The sequence below is a fragment of the Alosa sapidissima genome, chromosome 19 (genome assembly GCF_018492685.1).
Source record: "Alosa sapidissima isolate fAloSap1 chromosome 19, fAloSap1.pri, whole genome shotgun sequence".
Taxonomy (NCBI): Eukaryota; Metazoa; Chordata; class Actinopteri; order Clupeiformes; family Clupeidae; genus Alosa; species Alosa sapidissima.
Genome location: NC_055975.1, coordinates 31,486,854 through 31,503,228, shown reverse-complemented (window position 1 = coordinate 31,503,228; position 16,375 = coordinate 31,486,854). Strand labels below are relative to the sequence as shown.

Here is a 16,375-nt window from a genome sequence, read left to right as displayed (position 1 = left end):
CCTGCGAGCTGCCTTGCCTACTGCAGACTAACATTAACGGTGAAGAGCTGAAATCTCACGGAGCAACAAACGGTCGCTGTTAAGTCCACCGAATTGCGGATCTACGCGATCGCCCAGTACTTTGGACTGTGCTTCCAGTCATCTCCAGACTGCGGTCTACAAGGCCTAGCTTCTAACGTTAACGTTATCTCCAGACTGCCAGTGAATTCACCGGGTTGGTCAGTTGCTAAAGAACTTTGTTGGCATTGCATCGGTTGTGAAGACACAGCTCTGTGCGCAGTTTTCACGGATCATCATTGCCCTTGGACATTTTCAGCTGGTTTGGAAATTGGACTAATTTTAACATCACTCTTCCCCCTTTTTAAATATATTTTCTTTTTTTATTTGTGTATTTGTTTTGTTGTCTGTATTGTATGTATTGGTGTCACGGGTATGCTGGCGACTACGCTGCTCCGTCCGGCATTTTTTGTATTTGTTATTTTTTAAATGTATTTGTCATGTCTTGATGTCATGGGTACGCTGGCGACTACGCCGCTCCATCCGGCATCGTTTGTCTTGTTGTTATGTGTCTTGTTTGTGGAGCGCTTTGGGTTGCACTATGTGCATGTTAAATGCGCTTTAAAAAATAAATCTGACTTGACTTGACATACATACACACACCACACATACTCACACACACACAAACACACACTTTACTTTACTTTACTTTATTTGGCAGACGTATTTGTCCAAGGCGACATACAAACCGGTTTTGACATCAATAAGTGAAGATGGACATTAATGTCACCTCAACAAACGTCATAATCAGGGTAGGAATTTCACGGCGGCCATATTTGACAGCGCAGAGCAAGAAAGAAAGTGCGTCCAAATTCTTCTCAGTTGAAGTAGCCTACTCATCATACAGACATCACAAACCTACTCATCATACAGACATCACAAGCCTACTCATCATACAGACATCACAAGTAGCCTCCTCATCATACAGACATCACAAGCCTACTCATCATACAGACATCACAAGTAGCCTCCTCATCATACAGACATCACAAGCCTACTCATCATACAGACCCTCTTCTCAGAAGTAGCCTACTCATCATACAGACATCACAAGCATCACATCACATGGAAGAGCTTTTTCTCAGCTTTTAAACGATGTTAGCCGTTTGGTGAACGGTTTGCGAGACAAATAAATACTATGATTAAATTGAATCATAAATTCTAGGTTCTGCGCCTATCTCCCTACCCATTCATCACGGTGGAATACTTCACGAACCCTTCGTTCAAAACATGGCAAACCATATATCAAAATAAACAGCAGACCTTACCGAACCCCTGTACAGTTAGCCTTTCCAGAGTAATCCGGTTTTGAATTTGCAGCAAATTTCGACATGCATGTCTCCAATATTGGGCTTTAAGTTTCACAACGTGTTTACATTTTTCTATGTCATTTCATAACTGGCCAAATACAAAATAAATGTTAAAAATATCGCCTAGATGTCAGTACATATTAAAATCAGAGGATATACAGCTGACTAAGGTTCCGAAGGTCTAAGCACACTCTGCTACCAGTCTCCATTGATGGGGTCAATGTGGAGGTGGTAAGCACCTACAAGTATCTGGGTCTCCACCTGGACAATAAACTGGACTGGTCAGCCAACACTGATGCACTCTACAAGAAAGGACAGAGCAGGCTGTACTTCCTGAGGAGGCCGCGGTCCTTCAATGTGTGCAGCAAGCTCCTCAGGATGTTCTATCAGTCTGTTGTGGCCAGCGCCCTCTTCTATGCAGTGGTATGCTGGGGAGGAAGCACAAAGAAGAAGGATGCTGGGCGACTTGACAGGCTGGTAAGGAAGGCTGGCTCTGTAGTGGGAGCTGAACTGGAGTGCATCACTTCAATATCTGACAAAAGGACCCTAAACAAACTGATCAACATCTTGGACAATGAATGTCATCCGCTCTACAGCACTATCAAAAACCAAAAGAGCTTGATCAGCTGGAGACTTCGCTCACTGCCATGCACAACTGAAAGGCTGAGGAAGTAATTTGTTCCTAGGGCCATTGAACTGTTCAATGCCTCACTAAAGAGAAGAGGAGAGATAGACGTCTCTGCTTAGTCTGTCTGCCTCTCAACCCTCTCCATGTCCATGTTTTTTGAGTACTGACTGCCCACTACTGCTTACTACTGTTTTACTACTGTGTACTATTGTACACAGCCTAATGTTTTCACTACTGTTTTACTGCTACACTGTTTTTCATGCTATATTAGCACACATGATCAATGGCTACGGTCAGGCTTCTGATACAATACTGAATGAATGAATGGCTATAACCCTATTACCTCAACCTGTTCTTGCACTGAAATAGTTTTTTATTTTAACTTGTCTACATTACACTTTACTCTCCTATTTGTCTATATTATTTATGCTGGTCTCTAGACCTTACTCTTGCACTGTTGGACTAATGTTGGACTACTTTTTGCACCTCCACCATGACACTCACTCCCTTTAGCACCTCACCAGTCCCGGCCCTGTCACTACAAGCGTCTTATGCTTCATCACCCTTTTGTTAGTTTTCTTATCTGTCTTATCTTCTACTGTCTTTATTGTACAGTGGAGTTTAGTTATATGTTTATACTTATACTTATGTTTACCATTTCTGCTGTAAGTGCATGTTGTGTGGGATGTCTGTATGCTACTGAGACCCTTGAATTTCCCCTTGAGGATCAATAAAGTATCTATCTATCTATCTATCTATCTATCTATCTGACTAAGAGTTTGTTAAAGTAGCCTTAATGATCACAAATGCTAAGCATGCATCTAAGCTATTTGAGTTTCTTAAAGCTGAGCTGTGCTTAAATTGTTCAATACATGATTTCATGACAGGCCAAATATAAAATAAATGTTAAATATAGCCTAGATATCTGTAAATATTAGATGATCAGATGATTTACAGTTCTATGTAATATGTCATGTTTCATGTTTTTGTAATGTTTCATACAGTGATGCAGGTCTACTGCTGTGAATAGGCTAAATACAAATTTGATCATTTTTATAGCCTACTACTGTATAGTTAACTTTGGCCTTGGTGCCCTGACATGTGGCCTTTGTGCCCCCCACCAAATATGCCCAACTGAAGGCCAAGTGGCCTTGCCCCTAAAATGATGAAATTTCAAGCCTGGTCATAATCATCATTAAGATTCACTATGGAAGAGTTAAATAACCCATAAAAGACGTCATTAAGAAAAAAAAGTAACTGACCCAATGACAACCAATAGTGTAGTTTAGAGAGGACCATGGTTCCAATAGTGTAGTTTAGAGAGGACCAATAGTGTAGTTTAGAGAGGACCATGGTTCCAATAGTGTAGTTTAGAGAGGACCAATAGTGTAGTTTAGAGAGGACCATGGTTCCAATAGTGTAGTGTGTGTGTGTGTGTGTGAGTGAAAGAGGACCATGTGGTTCGTACTATGAATTGTGCTAAATACTGTGTAAGGTGTCATCTTCCTGATATTGTACAGTGTGAATCTGCATGGATTTGGTTTGGTCACACACACACTGCAGCCTAACACACACACACACACACTGCAGCCTAACACACACACACACACACACAGCAGCCTAACACACACACAAACTGCAGCCTAACACACAAACACACAAAAAAACTGCAGCCTAACACACACACAAACTGCAGCCTAACACACACACACACACAAACTGCAGCCTAACACACAAACACACACAAACTGCAGCCTAACACACTCACCGCAGCCTAACACAGACACACACAAACTGCAGCCTAACACACACACACACACTGCAGCCTAACACAGTTTAAGTTTTAAAGCAATTCTCAACAATTTTAGGACAATTTAAAAAAACGGTAGAGTACAGTAAGAATAAGTGCATCAGTGAGTGTTGTTTTTAACAGTTACGTGTCAGTTCAAGACGGCTGGTGAGTGCTAGGACCAGCAAGACTTGAGAGGAGAGGAGATGTTCTCTAAAGAGCTGGGTCTTCAGGAGTTTTTTGAAGATGGAGAGGGATGTCCCTGCCCTTGTAGGAACTGGCAGTGTGTTCCACCAACGAGGAACAACAGATGAGAAAAGTTTGGATTGGCTTGAGCGTACCGGTGGTAGAGCTAGACGTCGTTCGTCTGAGGAGCGCAGCGGTCTGGAGGTATGAGGGCATTCAAGTAGGTGGGAGCAGAACCGGAGACTACTTTGTAGGCAAGCGTTAGAGCCTTGAATTTGATGCGGGCCTCCATAGGTAGCCAGTGTAGCTGGATAAGCAGCAGGGTAACATGTGCCCTTTTGGGTTGGTTGTAGACCAGGCGCGCCGCCGCGTTCTCGATCATTTGAAGGGGTTTCACTGCGCAGGCTGGGAGACCTGTCAGGAGGGCGTTGCAGTAGTCGAGTCGTGAGATCACTATTGCCTGAACCAGAAGTTGGGTAGCATCTTGAGTCAAGTAAGTCCTGATTTTCCATATGTTGTAGAGTGCGAAACGGCATGACCGGGCGACTGAGGCAACATGATCTGAGAAGTTTAGTTGGTTGCAGAGAACAACTCCTAGATTTCTTGCAGTCCTGGTAGGTGAAACAGTGTGGTGTATGGTAGGTTTAGCTGGGAGGACTAGCAGTTCAGTCTTTGAAAGGTTCAGCTGGAGGTGGTGTGCCTTCATCCATGTAGCTATGTCTGAGAGGCAATCCGAGATCCGTGCTGAAACCAAGGGGTCATCAGGTGGAAAGGACAGATAGAGCTGTGTGTCATCTGCATAGCAGTGGTATGAGAAGCCATGCGAACGGATAATCTGTCCCAAGGAGGTGGTGTATATAGCAAAGAGAAGGGGGCCCAGCACTGAGCCCTGGGGGACCCCTGTAGTGAGATTATGAGGTGCAGATAGCTGACCAAGCCATGATACGTTAAAAGAGCGTCCTGTGAGGTAGGATTCAAACCAGGAGAGAGCAGAACCGGAGATTCCCATGTTAGCGAGTATAGAGAGAAGGATGCGGTGATTAACCGTGTCAAAGGCAGACGATAAGTCAAGCAGAATGAGTACTGATGACCGAGCGGTCGCCCTGGCTTACAGACAGCAGAGCCGTTTCGGTAGAGTGGCCGCTTTTGGATCCAGAAGGTTGTTCTGTGAAAGGAAGTCAGAGACCTGTACACACACACACACACACACACACACACACACACACACACACACACACACACACACACACACACACACACACACTGCAGCCTAACACACACACACACACACACACTGCAGCCTAACACACACACACTGCAGCCTAACCAGGGCTCTACACTAACATTTTCTTTCAGGAGCACTTGTGCGCCCAAGTTGAAAAATTTGGGCGCACAGTCAGTTCTGTACTTAACTTACACATAATCTAACATTACACTGCAGCTAACAGTTAAACATGCCAGTGCACCAATTGTGAAGATTAAGAACGACTGACAACATTTAGGCTACAGGAAACAGGATTTTAAAGATCAGTGCCTACTTTATTTTCAGTCTGTTCTATTTTCCTACATTTTGTTAATGTAAAATAATATAATACATTGCCATATTTGCATTTAGCCTGTATATCAAGTATCCTGCCAAATGTAGGCTAATTTATTTATTTGTGAATCCATCTATAGCTAAACCAAATATGCCCATGGTGACCTATCTGACTGCATACTGCCTAATACTACTACTAAAACAGTCCATTTTCTCTTCCACAAAACCCAACATAGGCTAATCAAGGATATATGTTTTATACTTTTAGTTTTTATTTGAAATATCTGCATTGATAGGGGCAGTAGGCAAACGTTAGGCCTACTTTCGTTTTGCACTTCAGCTTGTATTCGATGTAAACAAACAAGCATGCGTGGAAGCCTGGAGTTGTCAGTAGCGTTCTACCTTTGAATAAAATGGGAGTATTACGGGAGGCTACTTTTGTGCTGGTTCGCTACAGCTATATTTTGCATATTGCAGCCAATACGTCAGCTGGGCTAAAAGGCATATTAGGTTACCTTTCCTTCTCTCACTGCATTCTCAGAATCTCATCCTGTTCCTCCTATATCCAATGAATTCGGTGGATAGAAGAACTAATTTCATAAATCTTTGCATCTTGGCTGGCTAGTCTAACTTTCTGCTTTTTCTGCGTGCTCTTGGATTTGATAGAAGCGACTACTAGCGAGTCACAACGCGAAACTGCTAACGTTGATGGGAGGTGTCATTTTTATGCTGCATTCGCGACGTGATTCTATGGTTTGCACCAGTAATGTTTCTCGATGTTGCGGTGTATTTTGTAGACAAACATTGACATGGTTAGAAGTCATTCGCACCAGTGTGCCTAAATATTTTTTTGCACTCGCACGGCATCATTTTTACTCGCATGTGCGAGTGAAATGGGCGCACTGTAGAGCCCTGTCACACACACACACTGCAGCCTAACACACACACCAGGGTTCTCAAGTTTTGAAGTTTGCAAGGAGTGAGACTTTGTTTCTCAGGGGGGAGGGGGCGTGGCATTGGCACGGTGCCACGCCCCCTCCGCCCTGATCGAAGTACATGAAAGTCCTACGTCTGCTTGAACGCCCCCTCCCCCCGATCAACAGACCCATGAGAGAGCACAAATTCCATTATTTCAAACACACTGTTTTATTTATTCTAGAACCCTATAGTAAATAATAATAACATAAATTATAATAATAATTTCACCCAAATGGGCCCTTTGAACAGCAGTGGCTCATTCTGCTCTAAACAAACAGAAAACAACCAAATGAGAAAAAGCACATTTAGCCCCAAAATGGTCTCTTGAACAGTGGTGGTTCTATCTGTGTGTGTGTGTGTGTGTGTGTGTGTGTGTGTTTGTTTATGAGTGATGTTGTGTGTTGTAAGTGTTTGTGGCAGATTTTGATGCCTTGATGACTGATACTGGGGGCTCCCATTTAAAGCACTGTGGTTCAATGTCAGCCATTTTCACAGTCATGAGGCCATCCTTAAAAATATTCTTGTTTGCAGTAACAGCCAAATTTTTTTTAAAAAAGGGTTAGGTAGGTCAATATTTTTTTTTTTTCAAGATTCAAAGTAAAAAAAAGTTGGTGATTAAAATGGTGATTACGTAGGTATGAACAAATGTGCATATTGTGACGTAACTGACTGGGTCCTCAACCCGTGCCTTCAGGCGCATCACTGCAAACCTCAATCTGATGCAGGTTATGTAGACAAGCCTTTCTCAAACTTCTTTGACCTGAGGCCCAGTCATGGCAGACTTTGGGGTCATAGGGCTCATCTACCCCACTCCCTCCAAATTGTCATTATCATTATCACAATCATTATTATGCCTATATTGTTATACATGCACTTTCACTTAAATGTTTTGTGACATGCACATCAGAGGACTGCTTTACTAATGTAAGATATAATTAGTTTCATTGCTTTTGCATGGTTGCATGATGCTTGCATAAGAAAAGAAATACTTGTCAAAACAGCAACAATTATATGGGTGCTATTGTTTTGGGATGTTTCCCTCATGCAAGAATCATACATTGGTAGGAAATGGAGAAGAAAAAGTGTTTTAAGTGTCGTTAAACAATTAAATAGCATTCAACAGGTTGAAGCGGAGCTTTGATACCAACATTATCGATTAGTTTCAGTTTCTCTCGCGCAGACGCCTGCATTGAATGAACGCTCATAGGCTACCACCACTTTATTGTATGGCTTCATGTTTAATGACATCGATAGCAGAAACGTTTGTTTTCTTTTTTTATCGGTCCGCGGTATCTTGATCAACTGCGCAGCAAATTATCAGACGAAGCACCGGGCCTAATTTCACTCCACGAATCCGCGGACCAGCAGTCTCCACGTTGCGGACCCACATCAAAACAAAACTATTTCCTGATTGGTTGAGAAATCCTATTTTCTGACTGGCCGATAGTAACTGAACAGCAGCTCTCTGAGCTGAATGAGCGCACAGACAGCAACGTTGTGTCACATGTTTGTAAAATATAGCCCTTAGAAATTTCTGTGCGGGCAAGTTAATAATTTCTCGGAGTGAGAAATGCCATGTGTGGCGTGTGAGCGTGTGAAGTCATTGAAATGTGTGTGTCTCACGCTCAATGCGTGAGACTTGAGAGGTCTGACACACACACACACAAAAACACACACACACACACTGCAGCTATAGTTGGGGCCGTGTAAAGATGGTGTAGTCGCGGTAACCTTCGAAACAGGCACAGGTGTGTGTGTGTGTGTGTGTGTGTGTGTATGTGTGTGTGTACCTGTAGTTGGGGCAGCGTAGAGATGACGTAGTCGCGGTAACCTTGGTAATCGGCACAGGGGTTTCCCAGCAGGAAGAGCTCCTTCAGGTGCACGTTGGCCCTCAGAGACTCCACACTCGACAGACAGGACACAAAATTCACCGTCAGATCCAGCTTCTGTAGACTCTCACAACCTACACACACACACTCACACACTCACACACACACACACACACACACACATACACACACTCACACACACAAAATGTACGAACATGAACACATGCAAAAATATCCCCCATTTCCCATATTATTAAAAGGAACCCTGATGAGCACGACTTGTTGGCCGTATGAGATTAATATGGCGTCAGCTATAGCAAGGTGCTATAAAAACACTCCAAATGTTTTAGTTTTTATTCATAGATGTAGGAAACCCGTTCACTCATAGGCTGCCATGGTTATGTGTGTCCCAATGCTTTCTGGGTAGTGAGTGACGTGTTAAGGTTGCTAGGTCTCGACAGTAAGCCCAGTAAGCCTATACGAGATCAACACATAAGCCGAGGCTACGAGATAAGCACATAGGCCTAGGCTACGAGATGAGCACATAGGCCTAGGCTACGAGATGAGCACATAGGCCTCGAGATGAGCACATACATTAGGGCTTTGACTCCGAACTTCGTTATTCGAATATAATTCGATTATTTTAAAAATTAAAGATATTCGAACAAATTTTAGGGATCTCTTAATATTCTAACCTGTAGCCTATGGAGATAATTTCTATATTTTTTTATTATAATTTCTATTCAGATGCCGAGGTTTTTTTCACGCCTGGTGAAGTAAAATCGCGAGCTCAGCAAGGCTATTATTGGTCATCTGGGCTGGTCACTATTGGTCATCTGTAGGTGAGGTTAGCATCCTGGCTGGTTCGCGCTTAGTGAGCTCACACATAGACACTTTTATTTTAAACTTAACCTTCCTCTGATTTTAATCACTTCAGTTATCAATCAAAGCAAACAGGGAAAAGAAATGGCAACCCAATCATGAAAAGCACTCAAATAAATAAATGTGCAGATAAGTCTGAATGAAAAGCAGCACTTGTTGAAGCCTGGAAATATTGTAAACAAAGTAGGTCTAACGTTAGCTTAATTTGCTAGTTCATCATAGTCTGGTTAGACTGTTCAGTTTCCCTACGTGTGTTTAAGTTTCAAATGAATACCTTTTCTCCTTGGGACAGGCCCGTTTGAGTCTTGGAAAATACTTGTCCATTGGCATCGGGATTGAGATGATTAGAACTTAGCAGTCAATTTGAATCCAACATTTTTGAACAAATTCGTGCAGCGTGCTAATGATGCTAACCGGATTTAATAGCAATTTAGCCAGTCGTCTTGCACGATTGTGAATGTTTGGATTACATGTGCATGCGAGGAGGGTTGCACCTGTTGAGAGGGAGAGAGAGTGCACGGGGCAAGGAGAGTCTGTGTTGAGGTAGGCCTACTTCTATCGCCTACTCTGGTAGAGTTTGACATACTACAATGCAAGATATATTTAGCCTATTTATTTATGGACAACGTAAGGCAGGAGGTGTGTGTTGCTTTTAATTATGAATGTTCTATCGAACGTATTTTTTATTGATATCGATTACATGTCTATTGCGATCGCTATAGTTTTATCGCCCAGCCCTATGCTCAATAATAACAATTTTAACACACGCATAAATACTCAGCCTTTCGTGCACGTAGTCTATTGACATTGACTGATATACTGCCCTCTGGTGGACAGAACATATAGAACTTAAGTTTGATACCAATATCGGTCTTACTGAAGACATTTAATGGTTAAAATATTATTAATACATATTCGAATATATTCAAATTTTAATATTAATAAACAAACAAACTTCGAATATGATTTTTGGGCAAAAGTCAAAGCCCTAACATACGTTCAGCCTTCTCAATCTATATATGTGAATATATTTACAGTGCATGAAAATGCCCTGTTCTGTTATCCGAAGTCTTCTTCTTCTTCTTCTTCTTATTCTTCCCACCAAATTTCTGCGTCTAATTCAGCTTTAACCGTTTAACGTAGAAACTTCGTTCAAACTTTGTAACGTAGGTCTTGAAAAGGACACATGGGGAATGTATTTTTCACTTTTGTAAACTTTATACTTTTTGAGATATTAATAAAAAAACAAGCTTATTTTTCCCCATAGACTTAACATGGGCTGATGACATCACAATGGGCTAATTAACTTGATTTGCACCCATATCAACTTCCAGCTGCTCACTACTAGGACCCATCAAAGGGCCAGTTAAACTGATTGCACCTGTATCAACTGCTTTCTGCTTAACTAGGCCAACTCTCTCTGTGTCTCTCCATTCTACAAGGATATAAGGCACATTCCATCCAACTTTCTATCCATTCATCCTCTTCAAACCATTCACTCATCCACCCATTAAACAATCTGCCTATCAACATCCATTCAACTTTCTGTCTATCAACATCCATTACACTATCTAAATTCAACTTTTAAACTATATACTCTGTCTCAGGCTTTAAGCATACAATCTGGCTCTCTTAAGACTACAGATTCTGTTCCTATTTCCTCTGCCCACAACTGTTTCAAAATAAATGTCCTCACTACAATAATTCACTATTAAATAATTTAACTATTTAAACTACTCAACTATTTAACTGTTTAGACATTTCAACTGTCAGTTGTTATCAACTATGACTCCTGCCAACTGTTTCCAAATAAAAGTTAGTTTTGCATTTTATGTTAATATATACAGTATGTTTATATTTTCATGCACTGGTAATTTCCTCGAAATTACATTTTCTAGTTATTCTTCCCACCAAATTTCTGCGTCTAATTCAGCTTTAACCGTTTAACGTAGAAACTTCGTTCAAACTTTGTAACGTAGGTCTTGAAAAGGATACGTGGGGAATGTATTTTTCACTTTTGTAATCTTTATACTTTTTGAGATATTAATAAAAAACAAGCTTATTTTCCCCCATAGACTTTGCATTAGCACTATGACATCACAATGGACTAATTCATTTGATTTGCACCTGTATCAACTTCCAGCTGCTCACTATTAGGACCCATCAAAGGGCCAGTTAAACTGATTGCACCTGTATCAACTGCTTTCTGCTTAACTAGGCCAACTCTCTCTGTGTCTCTCCATTCTACAAGGATATAAGGCACATTCCATCCAACTTTCTATCCATTCATCCTCTTCAAACCATTCACTCATCCACCCATTAAACTATCCATCAACATCCATTAAACAATCTGCCTATCAACATCCATTTCACTATGGTCCACTATCTACATTCAACTTTTAAACTATATACACTCAGGCTTTAAGCATACAATCTGGCTCTCTTAAGACTACTATTTCCTTTGCCCACAACTGTTTCAAAATAAATGTCCTCTCTACACTAGAATAATTAACTATTAAATAATTAAACTATTTAAACTACTCAACTATTTAACTGTTCAGCCATTTTAACTGTCAGTTGTTATCAACTACGGTTTCCAAATAAAAGTTTGTTTGGCATTTTATGTTAATATACAGTATATTTATATTTTCATGCACTGGTAATTTCCTCGAAATTACATTTTCTAGTTTCCCTTGATGTTTTGGTATGGGTGAATGAGCCAGGTTATGAATTTCACCAGGATACAGGGATCCCCCTACTCTTGAAACTTGTGCTATTATTGAATGTACTAAAACTAAACAAAAATAGACATGGACATAAGAGCAAATATTCCTGAAGATGAAACAAACTCCTTGAAGAGATATGTTATGTTTTAGCTCTCCTGGGAAATGTGCAGTATGGTTATCATTAGTGGGATTCGGCAAACTGGCCACCATACTGTCACCATACTGTGGACGCAGCACACGCGCCGTGAGTGAGGGGGCCGGTTAATTACCCTGGAGGTTTTCGATGACCTCGATGTTATTGAGCGCCAGGTTGAGATACTCCAACTTCTTCAGTCTTCCGACGTTTTCTGTGGAGAGTCGATCACACAGTCAGCAGTAAGAACACACGCGAGGCAGGTCTACATGTCGCGTGCAGTAGGTCGGGAGAACGCGCCGCGCACGCACCTATCCGCGGGATGAGGTTGTTCTGCAGGTAGAGGATCCGCAGACCGCGACACCACCGGTCCAGATGCTCGAGTCGCTCGATGTCTTGCTGGTGCAGCGAGAGCTCCTCGAGCGAGAAGATCTCACAGTTGTTGTGTTCCGCGCGCCGGCGGACCATGTCCTCGGTGACTGGCGAGACACAAGATCACAGTAGGCGCGTGTGACGTTACCACACCTCAACGTTTCCAGCTCAAAAAAACATTTAAAATAGAAACCACCGTAACGCCTTGTTTACTTTTAGTTAATTTCACGTACTGAGTTTTGGATAACGTTAAAGTTTGTATTGAGAAAAGCCCAAGGTTCGCCCGTAATGTCAACACACACACACACACAATAATGTTAACAAATAGGTTCCTCAAAATGGTTTACTACGACGTTAAATCACCATAAAACATCTTGTGCGCACTTTTTCATCATACACGACTGACTATTTGTCATAAATATTAGCATATTTTTGAAAGGACAACTTTCAACAGGCTAGCATACTTACTTCTCACCATGTCTGCCACTGTGTTGCTTGTGGTTGTTATAGAAACGCGGGGTGAGTGCAGAAGAGTTCGGCTGCCAGAGGGGGGCGTTCAAGAGCCCATTCACTTCCTGTATGCCTATTTAAGAGTTAAGTCAAGTCAAGTCAAGTCGGCTTTTATTGTCAATTTCTTTACATGCACTGGTCATACAAAGAATTGAAATTTCGTTTCTTACTTTCCCATGCAGACATAGACATGCTTTAAATACAGACATAGACATACTATGGACATAGCCATAGACAATAAACATTAAATTAAAGTGCAAGACTGAAATATAGAACATGTATGTATCAAAATAGAAATATAGGACATATATTAAAAAAAAAAAATAGAGGTAGTTGTGTTGTATATTTCTATAGTCTTAACAGTTACATGAAGTTTAAACTTGTGCTTGTGTGACCTGTATATTTACATTGATATGCAGTATGCAGTAATTCAAGTATATCAGGCTTGATGTGAAGCAGCAACACGTTTGGCTGCGCAGTCACAGTGCAGTTCCACATGGCGGTGTTGGGGGGGGGGGGTTTGGTAGACAGGATCCTAGTTTCCTAGGTTCCTGGTTGGCTGGTGGGTGGGGGGGGCTGTCAGTGATGGGAGAGTGGGTAGAGTGTTCAGCATCCTGATTGCTTGGTGGATGAAGCTACTTGCCAGTCTGGTGGTGCGGGAGCGGAGGCTCCTGTACCGCTTTCCAGAGGGCAGGAGGCTGAACAGTTTGTGTGCAGGGTGGGTTGTATCCTTGACAATCATTAGTGCTTTGCGGGTGAGGCGGGTGGTGTAAATGTCCTGCAGGGAGGGGAGTGGTGCTCCAATGATCCTCTTAGCTGTGTTAACAGTGCGCTGGAGGGTCTTCCTGTTCTGATCTGTGCAGCTTCCGCCCCACACTGTGATGCTGCTGGAGACGATGCTCTCGATGGTCCCTCTGTAGAATGTAGTCATGACAGGAGGCGTGGCACTTGCCTTCTTCAATTTGCGCAAGAAGTAGAGGCGCTGCTGGGCTTTCTTCGCCAGTGATGCTGTGTTGGTGGTCCAGGAGAGGTCGTCGCTGATGTGCACCCCCAGAAATTTTGTGCTGCTCACTCTCTCCACAGCATCTCCGTCGATGGACAGTGGTGGCAGTTGTTTGTGGCCTCTCTGAAAGTTGACAACAATCTCCTTGGTCTTGCTGACATTTAGCAGGAGGTTGTTGTCTTTGCACCATTTAGCCAGCAGGTCTACTTCTTCTCTGTAGTGAGCCTCATCGCCCTTAGTGATGAGGCCCACCAGTGTTGTGTCGTCCGCAAACTTCACCAGATGGTTGGAGCTGTGAGTGGTTGTACAGTCATGTGTTAGCAGTGTGAAGAGCAGGGGGCTGAGCACACACCCTTGAGGGGCCCCCGTGCTCAGGGTCAGAGTGCTTGAGGTGTTGTTCCCGACACGTACTGCTTGTGGTCTCTGCAACAGGAAATCCAGCAGCCAGTTGCAGAGGGAGGTACTGAATCCTAGCTTGTCCAGTTTGCTGATGAGTTGTTGTGGTATTATGGTATTGAATGCTGAACTGAAGTCTATGAACAGCATTCTCACATATGAGTCTTTATTGTCTAAGTGGGTGAGGGCTGGATGGAGGGCAGAGCAGATTGCATCCTCCGTGGATCGTTTGGCTCGGTATGCAAACTGGAAGGGGTCCAGGGTGGGGGGTAGGGTGGCTTTGATGTGTGACATGACTAGCCGTTCGAAGCACTTCATGATTATGGGCGTGAGTGCTACAGGACGGTAGTCATTGAAGCATGATGGTGATGATTTCTTTGGCACGGGTATGATGGTGGCAGTTTTGAAAAGTGATGGGATGACTGCTTGCTCCAGAGAGGTGTTAAGCAAAGAGTATAGAAGCAGAGCCCGTCTACGGAGAGCCTGGCCAAAGATTGTTAAGGCGGAGCAAGATATTTCATCAGGAGCCACTTTCGGGAACCCAGATCGCACGAGGGGGGGTCATAATCCCCCTTTATGCAGAGCAAAGGCAGCGACTGCTCCATTGAAGTCTATGGGCATAGCTCAGAATTTTACCACATATGCTAAGGTTCTATAGAGTTAGGAATGTGAATTTCGGGCACGTTTTCATGATCCTCAAACCCTTCTGAACATTTCAGGTACATTTTTAGCATTTTTGAGCATTACAGTCTGGAGAAAATCGACTTTATATCAGGTGTGCGCCGGTTATTTATGCCGCTGCTGTTGGCCGGTTGCAATGTACGCTCATCAATACGTCATCGACACGCCTCTTTATGCAGACAGGATTCGATCCCCATTTCGCGCCCATAGACATGAACTACGACGAAGTATCTTGCTCCGCCTTAACAATCTTCGGCCTGGCCACTCCGTATTAAGTCCCATTGTACCGAATTTTGGTTGCAGTTCCACCAGAGTTCCACTGGGGGCGATCGCCATGAGTGCAGAATGAATGGGAGTCAATGGAGCTAGACAGCTAAATTTGTCTCTTTCACCTGATTGTCGTTGACAAATCTCAGATTTGATTGTAGTTTGTATAACTTCAACATGGGTTATAGGTCAAAAGTTGAATGAACGAGTACTTATGTCCTTTTGATTTCTTACAGGTTGGGTCGTTGTTGCCCATAACACACTAGCATTGTGCTAATGAATGACGTCATTGACACGTTTGAAAGACTTTTTAGAACAATTAAGTGACTTTAAAAAATATAATACTCAACCAAGTGTATTTTCTTTGCCTCCCCTTTCGAATACAATATTCAAATTACTTGAAAAAAAATTATAACCCGAGAAAAGTGGATTTTGAGGGGTACAGCTCCATAGACCTCCATGCATTCTGCACTCGTGGACGAGCGCCCTCATGTGGAACCACAGGAGGAACTGCAACCAGTTCAGAAACCGGAAGTTTTCCGAGAGTGGCAGTTCTCCCCTTATTAGACATTCTCTGATAGAAGTAACAAGGCGAAACTCAATAGAACGTCCCATTGCAACAAACGCACCCATAACCGAGCTGCAGCTCCGCCATCTTGGACTGAACGCAACACAACTGTCATAGAACTTAATGATATCGGTCCAGATTAAAAAGATTCTTACAGTATATAAAAAAAATATATCTAACCTTTTCTCATACCCTGAATTCCCCAACTGTCATAAATCGTGTTGAGAAATGCAAAATATGATGAATAAGACTATACATTTATTCATAATAATTTAGCTTCCAACAGATTTGACAGATGGAAATAGGCACCCACCAGCCCAGCACTAAACTCCGAGCGTGGTAAACAAAATTGGATATTTCAGGCAGTAAAAGCCCCGGTTAGCCTGGCGGGCCATCCTATATCATTGAAATGTATAGTCTGGAATCGAACCATTTACCTTGCTTAATCCAAGGGGCGGGCAGAGAATTGTCTGCTTAGGCATGCAATAGGCCAGCGCTACGACCATATCCATATCCGGTCGGC

General features: G+C 42.6%; 1 protein-coding gene across 2 annotated transcripts in view; it reads right to left on the bottom strand.

Moving 5' to 3' along the window:
• dnaaf11 (dynein axonemal assembly factor 11) overlaps positions 1 to 13,006 on the bottom strand; it is a 55,012-nt gene extending 42,006 nt beyond the window's left edge. For both annotated transcript variants that reach the window (XM_042071395.1, XM_042071396.1), the window contains exons 1-4: positions 12,896 to 13,006; positions 12,367 to 12,534; positions 12,192 to 12,269; positions 8,276 to 8,448 (exon numbers count right to left, since the gene is read on the bottom strand). In XM_042071395.1, coding sequence (XP_041927329.1) covers positions 8,276 to 8,448; positions 12,192 to 12,269; positions 12,367 to 12,534; positions 12,896 to 12,905 — 429 coding nt within the window. In that variant the 5' untranslated portion in view covers positions 12,906 to 13,006. The remainder of the gene's footprint in view (positions 1 to 8,275; positions 8,449 to 12,191; positions 12,270 to 12,366; positions 12,535 to 12,895) is intronic.
• Between the last annotated feature and the right edge of the window lie 3,369 nt (positions 13,007 to 16,375).